This window comes from Salvelinus sp. IW2-2015, linkage group LG18 (genome assembly GCF_002910315.2).
Source record: "Salvelinus sp. IW2-2015 linkage group LG18, ASM291031v2, whole genome shotgun sequence".
Classification (NCBI taxonomy): domain Eukaryota; kingdom Metazoa; phylum Chordata; class Actinopteri; order Salmoniformes; family Salmonidae; genus Salvelinus; species Salvelinus sp. IW2-2015.
The window spans coordinates 14367809-14381042 of NC_036858.1; the positions used below are offsets into that span (position 1 = coordinate 14367809).

General features: G+C 46.4%; 1 protein-coding gene across 1 annotated transcript in view; it reads left to right on the forward strand.

Moving 5' to 3' along the window:
- ankfn1b (ankyrin repeat and fibronectin type III domain containing 1b) overlaps positions 1-13234 on the forward strand; it is a 261710-nt gene that overhangs the window by 231934 nt on the left and 16542 nt on the right. The window contains exons 6-12 of the mRNA XM_070448333.1: positions 2859-3069; positions 3968-4175; positions 5912-6109; positions 7237-7350; positions 7481-7578; positions 9349-9439; positions 11537-11644. Of these exons, the coding sequence (XP_070304434.1) occupies positions 2859-3069; positions 3968-4175; positions 5912-6109; positions 7237-7350; positions 7481-7578; positions 9349-9439; positions 11537-11644 (1028 nt within the window). The remainder of the gene's footprint in view (positions 1-2858; positions 3070-3967; positions 4176-5911; positions 6110-7236; positions 7351-7480; positions 7579-9348; positions 9440-11536; positions 11645-13234) is intronic.

The window sequence follows — 13234 nt, forward strand, 5'->3', positions numbered from 1 at the left end:
CTGGATTTTTGGTTTAGATTCCGTCTCTCACAGTTGAAGTGTACCTATGATAAAAATGACAGACCTCTACATGCTTTGTAAGTAGGAAAACCTGCAAAATCGGCAGTGTATCAAATACTTGTTCTCCCCACTGTATGTCCTGGAAGCTTGGCCCCAGTGATGTACTGGGCTGTACGCACTACCCTCTATAGCGCCTTACGGTCAGATGCCAAGCAGTTGCCATACCAGGCGATGATGCAACTGGTCAGGATGCTCTTGATGATGCAGCTGTAGAACTTTTTGAGGATCTGGTAACCCATGCCAAATATTTTCAGTCTCCTGAGGGGGAAAGCTGTTGTCGTGCCCTCTTCACAACTGTCTTGGTGTGTTTGGACCATGATAGTTTGTTGGTGATGTGGACACCAAAGTACTTGAAACCATCGACCCCGCTCCACTACAGCCCAGTCGATGTCAATGAGTGGGGTGTTCGGCCCTCCTTTTCGTATATTTCACGATCAGCTCCTTTGTCTTGCTCACGTTGAGGGAAAGGTTGTTATCCTGGCACCACACTGACAGGTCTCTGGCCTCCTCCCTATAGGCTGTCTCATCGTTGCCGGTGATCAAGCCTACCACTGTTGTGTCGTTAGCAAACGTAATTACTTTATAAGTAAATTAATTAAGCTAAGTGGTATTCTGTTCAGCTAAAATAGTGTACAAACCTTTAGTCAATGGCAATGTGATTGAATTTGGTCCCGTTTAGCTCAGTTGGTAGCGCATGGCACTTGCAACACTTGGGTTGTGGGTTCAATTCCCACGGGGGACCAGTACGAAAATGTCTGCACTCTCTGGATAATAGCGTCTGCTAAATGACGTAAATTTGACATGATCACTTAGTACAGACTTTTCAAAATGACTGCACCTGGGATATGAACTCGCAATGTCCCCTACACCTTCCTTACCTACTGTATAATACATCTCTGCACTTAACAGAAGAGTGCCATCTGCACTGCTATTTTAGTTACCCGTTAATCTGACTATGCTCTCGCTGATTTCATTTACTTATCTCATCTATTTGAGTTTGAGTTTTCAGTGTAGCTGTCTGTTGTTGATATTATTCTGTTTTAATGTTACTTCTGACTCACGTGGGTAAATGAAATTGTTTTTCTTCGGTGTATTCTTCACAGAGCTGAAATTTACTATGACGTGCAACGTGTAGGAATAGGCCGACAGGTGAAGTCATTCATTGATGCAGACGTGGTGGCGTAGCAGGAAGACCGGTATGGCGAGGACAAGTTGAACAATAATTACCGGATGAATAAACATAAACAATATAATCACGTACGTCAAAGTGTGTCAAATATGTCAGTTAAAATCACTGTTTGTTAGAAGCACTGTTTGTGTGGGTGTCCCTAGCATTGCCAAAAGACAAAGAGCTGTGGCTGGATCAGTGGTTCACCAGTTAGGGCCTTGATGGGCTTGGCTTGTAATGAAACTATGGTGTACGGGCCCTGGGTAAAAAGTTTTTGTTGGGGGGAGAACGTTTCTTTGCGACCATCAGGTGACGTCCCCGGGACAAACCAGGAACTGGACAAAAACCTCGAGGGGACCATGACACAACATCCCAAGGACGTTCAGAGGACATTCAGGGGACCATGACACAACATTCCAAGAAAGTCCTAAAAACGTCCTCGGAGACGTCCTCTGGACAAACCGGGGACTAAAAAAAACCTCCAGGGGACCATGACACAACGTCCGGAAGACTTTAGGCGACCACTTTGTGATGTTCCGTGGACTTCCTAACGACTCATTGTTGTTTGCAGGGTAATGTGTTTCGGCTGTATTTTCTTAGTCTTTAACATAGCCTCCATGTGAAGGACATTCTAAACAAGACATTATAAAGATATTAACAAGCAATGTACTGTTTATTATCACAGTATCTAAGGTAACATACGTAATGTTTGGTACATTCTTCAAAAGTGTTAGCAACCACAGTCCTAGTCAGTGGTGTAAAGTACTTAAGGAAAAAGTATTTTGGGGGGGTATCTGTACTTTACTATTTATATTTTTGACAACTTATACTTTTACTTCACTACATTCCTAAAGAAAATGATGTACTTTTTACTCCATACATTTTTCCTGACACCCAAAAGTACTCGTTACATTTTGAATGCTTAGCAGGACAGAAACATTTTCCAATTCACACACTTATCAAGTGAACATCCCTGGTCATCCCTACTGCCTCTGATCTGATATTCATTTGTAAATGATGTGTTTACAAAGTGTTGGAGTGTTGGAGTGTGCTATCTGTAAAAAAAAATATTTTAAAAAATGTGGCTGCTTAACTTAATATAAGGAACTTACTTTTTTATTTTATTTAAATGATTTATACTTGTACTTTTACTTTGATACTTAAGTATATTTTAGCAATTACATTTACTTTGATGCTTAAGTATATTTAAGACCAAATACTTTTAGACTTTTACTCAAGTAGTATTTTACTGAGTGACTTTCATTTTTACTTGAGTCATTTTCTATTAAGGTATCTTTACTTTTACTCAAGTATGACAATTGGGTACATTTCCCACCACTGGTGCAAGTGATTCAAAAATACCAGAAGTACAACAAACACTCACCCCATGCACACTGTGGTTCCAGTGGCTCAGTGGGTAAGTCCTAGCAACACCAGGCTTTTTGGGTTTGATTCCCTCATGGTCCACAAATACTGAATACACTATAGTTACCACTATAAACTCTGAGTCACTTTGGATAAAAGCATCTGCTAAAATAGCATACTAAGACCGATACAATTGATACTAATGCTCACCAAAACCTTTCGCCCTCCTCTGCCCCTATCCAACCCCTCCCCCGTCTCCCCACAGGGCCGACTCAGCCAAGATGAACCAGCGAGAGATGCGAGAGCCTCATCCTCCTCCCATCCGGAACAAGTCCACCAGTCTGTCATCCCCCAGTGCCGCCCGCCGCCTTTACAGGAACCTGTCAGGGAAGTTCCGTGTGGGCAACCTGCCTGGCCTGGAGGACAGTGTGGTGTCGGGACGAGGCGATAAGGAGCGCCTCCGCAAGTCCACTATGGTGAGGGACACAGGGTCAATACAGGTTCAACACTGGCTCAACTCAGGGTCAATACAGGTTAAACACAGGGTCAATACAGGTTAAACACAGGCTCAACTCAGGGTCAATACAGGTTAAACACAGGGTCAATACAGGGTCAATACAGGTTAAACACAGGCTCAACTCAGGGTCAATACAGGTTAAACACAGGCTCAAAACAGGGTCAATACAGGTTAAACACAGGCTAAACACAGGGTCAATACAGGTTAAACACAGGCTCAAAACAGGGTCAATACAGGGTAAACACAGGCTAAACACAGGGTCAATACAGGTTAAACACAGGCTCAACACAGAATCAACATAACCTCAATACAGAATCAGCACAGGCTCAATACAGAATCAACACAGATTCAATGCTGAATCAACACAGGCTCAATACAGAATCAACACAGACTCAATACAGAATAAACACTGGCTCATACAGAATCAACACAGGCCTAATACAGAATCAACACAGATTCAATGCTGAATCAACACAGGCTCAATACAGAATCAACACAGACTCAATACAGAATAAACACTGGCTCAATACAGAATCAAACAGACGCAATACAGAATAAACACAGGCTCAATACAGAATCAACACAGGATCAATAGAGAATCAACACAGACTCAATACAGAATAAAAATCGGCTCAATACAGAATCCACACAGGCTCAGTACAGAATCCACACAGGCTCAATACAGAATCAAAACAGGCTCAATACAGAATCAACACATGCTCAATACAGAATCAACGCAGACTCAATACAGAATCAACACAGGCTCAATACTGAATCAACGCAGACACAACACAGACTCAATACAGACACAACACAAGCCCCTAACACCTCATTAAACATGTGTTGATGTGTGTTAGTTCCAGAGTAACGAGGCGCTGTTCGAGGCGGTGGAGCACCAAGAGATGGACCTGGTGCAGTTACTCCTGTCCCAGTACAGTATGGAGGAGCTGGACCTCAACACCCCTAACAGTGAGGGCCTGCTGCCCCTGGACATCGCAGTCATGACCAACAACGTACCCATGGCCAGGCTGCTGCTCCGCGCCGGAGCCAAGGAAAGCCCCCACTGTGGGTACCTGTTCTGGCTGGCTGGTTGGCTGGCTTGCTGGCTGACTGGCAGACTAGCTGTTTTCGTTCTGTCTGACTTTCTGTCTGTTCACCTGCTTGCCTGTCTGCCCACTTGCGCGCCTGCTTCTTAGCTTATAGTATCATAACAGTTGTTTATTGAAGAAAATATGGAGCATGCTCCCTCCTCATGTACCACAGTATGAGTAGAATAGGTCCTTTTGGTACATACCTAGGATCAGCTTACCCTCCCCAAATCCTAACTCTTAGAATGCAAAACTGACTTTAGATCAGCGTCTGAAAGTAACTTAATCCTCACTCCGGCAAGCGCGGCCGTCGTCATGGAAACCGCACCCGCTGCCACGGCAACCAGAGCAGCTGTCACAGTAAGCAGAACAACCAACCTCTCACGACGCTCCAAACAACAGCGCGCTCCTACACTAGAGAGCATGTCAAAGTTGACTGTTGTTGTCTCTCAGTCTGGCAGCGAGAGAAGAAAGAGCGATAGCCCGAAAAACATAATGGTGCTAAAGGGGGCGTCGTTATGGCATTATGATGCAATATTAGTCATCTTCACAAGGTTCCGCCGCCCTGTGATCTAGCAGCCTCCACCGTCTCACCCTCTGCTAATGATTAGGCCTCGCCGAGCGCTCCCAGACTATTTGTGTTTGCGCTCCCTTTCCAGAACCTATGCAGACGTTTTATAAAGGTATCACCAAATTGAAAACACTTGAATGGAAAGTGGTGTTTACTGAAGTTTGCTCTTTGATTGCTCTCCGGAGCCCAAACAACACGTGAAGAAAAAAAGAGAGGGAACGAGAAAGAGGGAGGGAGGAGGAGAGAAATAAAGGGTTCTCCCGTCGAACCCCAACCAGGATACCGCGTCGGCGTTTTTATAAGAGCGTTCTAATCAAACTCCATCTGAGGAGAATTGAGATCAAAGACAATGCAGTGCTTTCGTTAGGCTTTGAACGAAAGCTCCGAAAAGCCATTGATTCTGCTGCGGGAGACTTCAGAGAGTCTGTCTGCGGCTCCCTGAGACAGAGACGTACTGAGACATACTGTAGACGTACTGTCTCAGACACAGACGTAGAGAGACAGACATAGGCATTCATAGACACCATATAGACTCATAGTGGTCGTCCCCTGTGGCTCAGATGGTACAAGAAACGAAACGAAACACAGTGAGACATACTGAGACATGTATGAACACAGTTAAGTGAGACACAGTGACACGTTGAAGTTCACTCAAGACCCACTTTGAGTCAGGTAGACTGGGCTAGGTAGTAAGACAGGCGGATCTATAATAACGTAGTTATACCTCTGTCTTACAGCACCCGACAAACAGTTTTCTCATCATTTTGGGTGTCCCCTTGAAATCCTTGCACCACAGAGGAACCAAACCCCGCCTGTCCACACTTAGTTTCATGACCCCATTTTCTCTGTCATTTTAACTCTAAATGATGTCACCCTTAAAGAGTGACTGCGCAGTTAAATGGGATTTAATGAGGAATTTGCGTTAGTGCCTCTGACAAACAGAGACATTAAAAAGGCTTGAGGTTTTTACCAGTGGATTATGGGAAAAGAGGGGGAGGTTTTCTTAGAATGAAAGGATACCTGCACGATGCTTTATTCGCCCAAAAGTGATGCTATTATTTCCAAGAGCACGGCTGGTAATGTGTCGATCGTTGCCTTAGTGTGTAATCCAAATTACAACTGTGTGTGTTTGTGCCCTGCAGTTGTGAGCCTGGAGGGCCGCGCGGTGCACCTGGCCACGTTGGTCCGTGAGGCCGAGCAGCGTGTGGGGGACTTGCAGGCCCAGGTGCGGAGTGAGTTCCCCGGGGAGCGGGAGGCGTCGGACCATGAGAGGCAACTCAAGGCCTGGGAGTGGAGGCACCGGCTCTTCAGACGCATGCAGACGGGCTTTGAGCATGCCAGTTAGTAGACACACACACACACACACACACACACACACACACACACACACGGACACACACGCCATAACACACATAATACACACACAGGGGCCTGTTTGTGCATTAATTGTAATATACTGTGTGTGTGTGTGTGTGTGTGTGTGTGGTGTGTGTGGTTGTGTGTGTGTGTGTGTGTGTGTGTGTGTGTGTGTGTGGTGTGTGTGTGGTGTGTGTGTGTGTGTGTGTGTGTGTGTGTGTGTGTGTGTGTGTGTGTGTGTGTGTGTGTGTTTGGGGTAGATATTTTGGAGCCAGAGATCATGTGCTAGGCTCCACTTGAAGTACAGTTGGGGCCCAGATCTTTCCAGCGTCGCCTTGATTTCCATTTTTTTTGTTCTTTTTTTTTGGTGGCATTCTGTCTGGGCTGAGCTGTTAATAGGTTCCACGTTGTGATGGCTGGGACAGAGCGGGGTGTGTGTGTGTGTGTGTATACACCCAAGTGTGTGTGTTCATGCTTATATGTGTGAGCACATGCATGTGTGAGTAGGCCTATGTGTGCGTGTGTGTGTTCGTGTGTGTGCGCTCGCGTCTGGGGTGTGTGTGTAGTGCGTCTATGTTCCCTCTTTAACTTTTTATAGGCATTTCTTGACACGCGTGGTGGTAGGTAGACAGACAGCCCCTTTACACCCTACTCAATCTGGACTTTGATGCATAGAGGAGTTCTTCATTACTTTACATACTCCATGCTTTTATGACCAGACACATTTTGTAGGCTTTTCTCAGGCACTCAAACACAGTAGTGAAATTCTTCAGATAGTGGAAGGTGCGTGTTATGATTATGAATAAAGAAAAAAAGACGTCTTTGGCTGATTGAACATTGTATGTAACTGTGTTACTGCAAGTCGACTGAGGAATGATTGTAAAGTGCGATATCAATTTAGTTGATCTCGATTTAACCACAACCGTCCACACAGCAACACTTTCCCCTGTTTTCCCGGGAGTGCTGGGTATGTGACATATTCTATGAAACCATGAACATTTCTGACTTTTTGTCAGCCCTGATTGACTGTCACTGACTCACTGAATAACATTGTTGAAGCCCTAAAAAGCCAACAATACCGGATAATATGAAGATGTTTGTCCGTCCACAGGCCCTCCGGATGTTCCCAGCTCTGTCCGTCTGTCTGTCCTTAGCAGCTCCAGTCTGAGGGTGGACTTCCAGGAGCCTCTCAGTGTCAACTCTGCAGTAGTCACCAAGTACAAAGGTCAGCACCCGTTACGTGCTACTTGCAATGCTTACTAATAAGACATGGAGTCATGTTTATTATTCTATAGAGACTGGGAGGAAAGTAGGTACGAAATGCACTAATGTAACTGTGTGTGTGCGCTCCACAGTGAGTTGGAGCGGTTCCCCTTCCCTCAGTCCTCTGTTGGGTGAGGCGCTAGTAGAGGACACCAGTCTACTGCAGTGCAACATTACCGACCTCACACGCGTGAGTATATATTCATGTTCAGTAGGGCACACCATACCAAAACGCTTTGCAACAAAAAAGAGCATTCTACACTCTAATTGGACAAGTTTAGTTAGCACCTTTTTTTTAACCAGGTAAGTTGACAGAGAACACATTCTCATTTACAGCAGCAACCTGGGGAACAGTTACAGGGGAGATGAATGAGCCAATTGTAAGCTGGGGATGGTTAGGTAACCGTGATGGTATAAGGGCCAGATGGGGAATACAGCCAGGGTTAACACCCCTACTCTTGTGCCATGCGATCTTTAGTGACCACAGAGAGTCAGGACATCCGTTTAACGTCCCTTCCGAAAGACAGCACCCTACACAGGGCAATGTCCCCAATCACTGTCCTGGGATATTTTTTTGGGGGGGGGGGGGTGACCAGAGGAATAAGTGCCTCCTACTGGCCCTCCAACACCACTTCCAGTAGCATCTGGTCTCCCATCCAGGGACCAGCCAGGACCAACCCACTTAGCTTCAGAAGCAAGCCAGCAGTGGGATGCAGGGTGGTATGCTGTTGGCATACCTGGTTCACTCAGTCTTTTCCCTACTGAACACACACAGGGCTATTCCAAAGCGCTGATGGTTTTCTCCCCCAGCTATCAATGAATAATTTCATTTCCATCAAATCTTACATCCAAGTTAAATACCTCAGCTAGAGAGGCAAATACACACCACACACACACACACACACACACACACACACACACACACACACACACACACACACACACACACACACACACACACACACACACACACACACACACACACACACACACACACACAACACACACACACACACACACACACACACACAGGCCCATCACATCAGAGTGATGCTCAATCAGAATGTCAAAATGTCACCATGTCTCAGTCAGATCGACACTTTCCCATGTGTCTGAAAAGCACATTTCCACTGCTTCCACCTCAGGCCTTATAAAGGCTGCCAGTGATGGCATACAGCTACACTTTCCCCATTTACGGGTGAGAAAGCAACACACAAAAACACAACAGTTAGCTTTCCAACAGCTGGTAGCTTTGACCGATAAAAACACTTGGAAGGCCACTATTCCACATGAAGGGCCATGATAGGAATCACATATGTGTCTGAGCCACTCGGTTAGATGTCACATTGTTAAGGCCTTTTATCATGTGATACTTCTGTACTCCAAAAATTCAGTTTCCTTTCTAGCCCCTAGTCATCTGAGCACACACTCTATAAACACACACTCACACGCACGTAACACACACACATTTAAATTAGGGCAGAAAGAGTTAGAGCTCTGTAAAAAATAAACTGCTCAAACACATTTCATTGTTTAAAATCTCAGCTCCCGTCATTGCATAAGGGAGCACAGCCAGACACACACACACGCACGCAATACATAACCTGATTTATGGTTTTCATTTTAGACGGGCACATAGACAGACAGACGCTCCGGGGACATTATTGTGCAGGAGAAATCCCCCGGTGCATATAGGTCCTCTAGGCTCTGTCGCCATGCCGCCCACACACACACAGACAGTATGAGGACATGCAGGGACAAACATTACCGCCCAATGTAAATGCTATGAAAGAGAATACATCATTTGTTAACTGCATCACTATTAGAGACACTTAATCGCAAATAATTCAAAAGACCCTTTAATAGTAATAATATTTCATTTCTTTTGTTTCATTTATTTCATTTTATTATTTCATAGCGCATTGTGCTAATGCCATCTCTTTGTGTTGTTCTGTGGCAGGGAGATTATTACTATTTCCAGGTGTCTGCCTTCAACATGAAGGGATGGGGTCCTGCCCAGAACTCCACCCCATCCTGCGCCTCCCCTTCCAGTAAGTCCACCTCTCTATCCCCTCATCTGTGCGTCCGTTCGTGCGTTGGGCTGTTCTCATTGAACCCGCATCAAGCGTGTCGTCTGAGCCGAATTTCCAACGCCAACGTCATTTCAGCGTTGCTTACCTCCCTCTTACCAACTTCCATGGTATTGGGTGGTTAGGTGGTTGGTGGTTGGCAGCTAGACCCCCCTGGTCAGAAGCAGGGTGCCGGACCCCCGTCTAATGCCGGACGTCAGTGTGTGTAACCTTAGCTGTGTGTTTGGACTAATGAGATCAGCCAATGGGTGGTGTGAAGTCATCCAAGTCAACAGCTGGTCAGAACACCTCTGCCTCTCTCCTTCTCTCTATTTCTCTCCTTCCCTCTCAGTCTTTCAAAGTCTGTCTCTCTTCCTCTTCCTGTCTCTCCCTGTCTCTTTCTCACTCTCTCGATCTCTTGATCTTTCGATCTCTCATCGATCTCTCTCTTCCTCCCCTCTCTCTCTCCCAGTAAGGACACGAGGAGAGGAAGCCAAATTAGATTATTGAGATGTACCCCGACCCGCAGTCGTTTCCACATTCCGAGTGGGATTCCCGACATCGTGGTGTGGGATGAGTTTTAGAGCTCGTGCGTTAAAAACCTCAAAGTGCGTCAACTGCTGTTGACTTTTCCTTTCAACACCTGACCAAACTGAATGTCCCTGGTGGGAGAGAGAGCGAAAGGAAACTGCAGTGTATGACAGCAGAATAGACAGCGTGTACTCCTGCGTTTAGAACACGTTCAATATGTATGTGCTGTTGTGTACGTCACACACGTGTTTGTTTTGTCTACACTTGTTTGTGTGTGTTCATTGTAAGCATGTTTGTGTGTTTCTGTACTTGTGTAAAAAGGTGTAAACACATACAAACGTACCAATGTGTGTATGAATTTGCCGGTGCAAGTCTGTACAGTGTGTATCTCTGCCTGTATATATGAGAGAGAAAGAGAGAGAGAGAGAGAGAGAGAGAGAGAGAGAGAGAAAGTGAGAGAGAGAGAGTCAGCCTGGGCTTTCCCTCTCTCTCCCCCTAACCACCCCATTCCCACCTCTCCCCCCTCCCTTCGAGCTAATTTCGATGGATGCGTGTTTGTGTTTTCCATTTGGGCTACCACTGGAAATATTTGCATGTCTGTGAGAGCTGGGGCCGTAAAGGCCCAACAGTGGGGCCCTTATACGAGGACCTCTCTCTCCGACGGGGCCATTAAAGAGGCTAGTTGTCCAGTCAGGACAGGAACCTTTCCGGGAATAGAGCTCACGGTGTTTCACCCAGCCTCCAGGGGCCCACGGGGGATAACCAAGACGCCGCTGTTGCTGCCGTCTTATCACCAGCACATCATCCTCCCTCCCTCCGTCCTTTTCTACTCCTCCGCGGGCCACTGCTGCCACACTCTCTCTATCTAGAGGGAGAGTCTATACTAAACTGTTTACCCCTTGTGTATACAGTGGGACTGAGGGAGGGATGTGTAGTGTGTCTGTCTGTGCAGGGGGGTGTACAGTGTGTTTGTGTACTGTAGGTGTGTGTGTGTGTGTGTGTGTGTGTGTGTGTGTGTGTGTGTGCTGTCTCTTATACACATCTAGATGTGTATAAGAGACAGGTGTGTGTGTGTGTGTGTGTGTGTGTGTGTGTGTGTGTGTGTGTGTGTGTGTGTTTTTTTGTGTGTGTGTGTGTGTGTGTGTGTGTGTGTGTGTGTGTGTGTATGCAGTATGTGGGCGGGGTGAGGCGTGTGGCGTGTTGCACTCCTGCATCTCTCAGTCGCCGTGTGTGCGCGTATGTATAGGGGGGAGAGGGAGGGACAGGTCTGCACACACTGAGTGCTCTCAGTCGGCTCGCTCCAAGTGGCAGCAGCAGCACACACTGGAGCTGTCTCTCCCTCTTAGCCAACCACAGCTTTCTCACACTGAGGTGGCACTGACACACACCATGTTTTTTTTTGCCCCAGTATTTCCATGTAATGCAGGTTTATGATATTGATAGTTCACTGGCACAGTTTGCGGTGTATGTGCCTTGCTCAAGGGCACAATGGCTGTAGGTGGCACCACATGTGTGTTTATTGTTCATTGTTTCTGTATGTATCTGCAGGTTGGAGGGAGATTGATGGCCGCGCACCTCGCCAGCGGGGACAGAAGGAGGCGCTAGACCAGCTACTGGGACAGATTAAAGAGACGCACCGCCACTGTGTGTGCCACGGTATAAAGAGTCTCCCCGTCTTCTCTTCTCGGCTACCTCAACATGTAGTATAAGTCATCTCTGCTACTTATACAGGATCAGACCTTTCTGAATCCTCCGTAAATGTTAAGGTTAGACTGGGGCTGTAGTAATCTGATCCTAGGTCTGTGGTTAAGGGACACTTGAGTCCTGAACACTTTGTGCCACACTGAAATGAACCCCCATCTTTTCATAAGTAAGCAGTTTTCCCTAACTGAATAATGTTCCTTGGTCTCTCACTTGGAGTGGGAGCATATGCAATGGCAAATATATCTTGGAGATCTCACTCAATGCTTCACTGTGCTTTGGGTATGCTTCTTGTTCAATGGCTCCTTTTGCTTTTGTTTCCAAAATACCTCTTACAGTAAATTGGCTCGATAATTGAATGTTAAGGCCTGATAACATAGAAGATTTTCTCTGGTGGTTGTGAATCCAGTTTCACAACAAAACAGTCACTCAGTCAGTCAGCTCAGCCCTATATTGAAATGGTAGGATATGTAGTATATGCATATACTGTATAGTAAAGTATTACTATGTATAAACGTATATACCTACTGTATATAGCATAATGACGTAACATGTCACATATAGTAATCAGGGGAGTAGCAGTGTATACTATGCCTACTATATACACATATAGCATAATGATATAATGTATGTAGCATGTCATGTATAGTCATCAGTAATAATCTATATAATAGTCAGCATTCAGTCCCCTGGCCAGGCTTTTCCAGTTCACGCACGGTAGCCGAGGTCGTCTGTCCCAGGTCATGTTTGTTGTTCTTGTAGAGACGGAGCCTTGACTCTAGTTTGAGGGCTATAAATTAACACTGACTGGCTGCAGCCTGGTCCCCCTACAGGCCTCCAGGACCCCTGTCTGCCCCCCTCCCCCCTCCCAAAACTGCCCACCCGCACCCCCCTTCTCCAAACACTATTAATTAAACTGTGAAAGGGGCCTTGACTAACACAGGCACCCCAGCGGACGGCTATACCTGTCTGTCTTACTCAGTGTCAGGGCGGTAAGAGGGCTGTTGGAAAGGGGGGGCTCTAGTAAGGGGGGGCGAGGTGAACTGCAGCTCGTTTTCTTGTTATTCCACCACGACTCGTCTCATGAAAATAAAATGTGTTCATTTCTCCTGAATAGGGGATTTATTGACTTAAGTGGGCTGAGCCGGAGTGAGATTGCCTCAGGGCTTCTGTGTAGGGGGGACCCCGCAGGTTCTAATGAATTGTAAAGCACATTATCTCACTTGCCCCACCCCCCCAGGCCCACTAAAAATAAACATGTCCCCTCAGAGAGAACTGACCTCCCTGTCAGTGAAAGACGAAGGGTTACCCCCTCCACCTCCTCCTCCTGTAACCCCCTGCCCCACCCTCCGTCCCCCCAGTACGTCTTTTTAGGTCTCTATATCTATATACGGCAGGCTCTGACACCTCCTGTCTGTCCAGGTAAACACACACACACACACACACACACACACACACACACACACACACACACTCAGCCCCCCTTTGTGACTGCACTTAGAATGGCTGGTTTTCTCTGGCCCTATAGTCTGCTTCAGAGTGTGT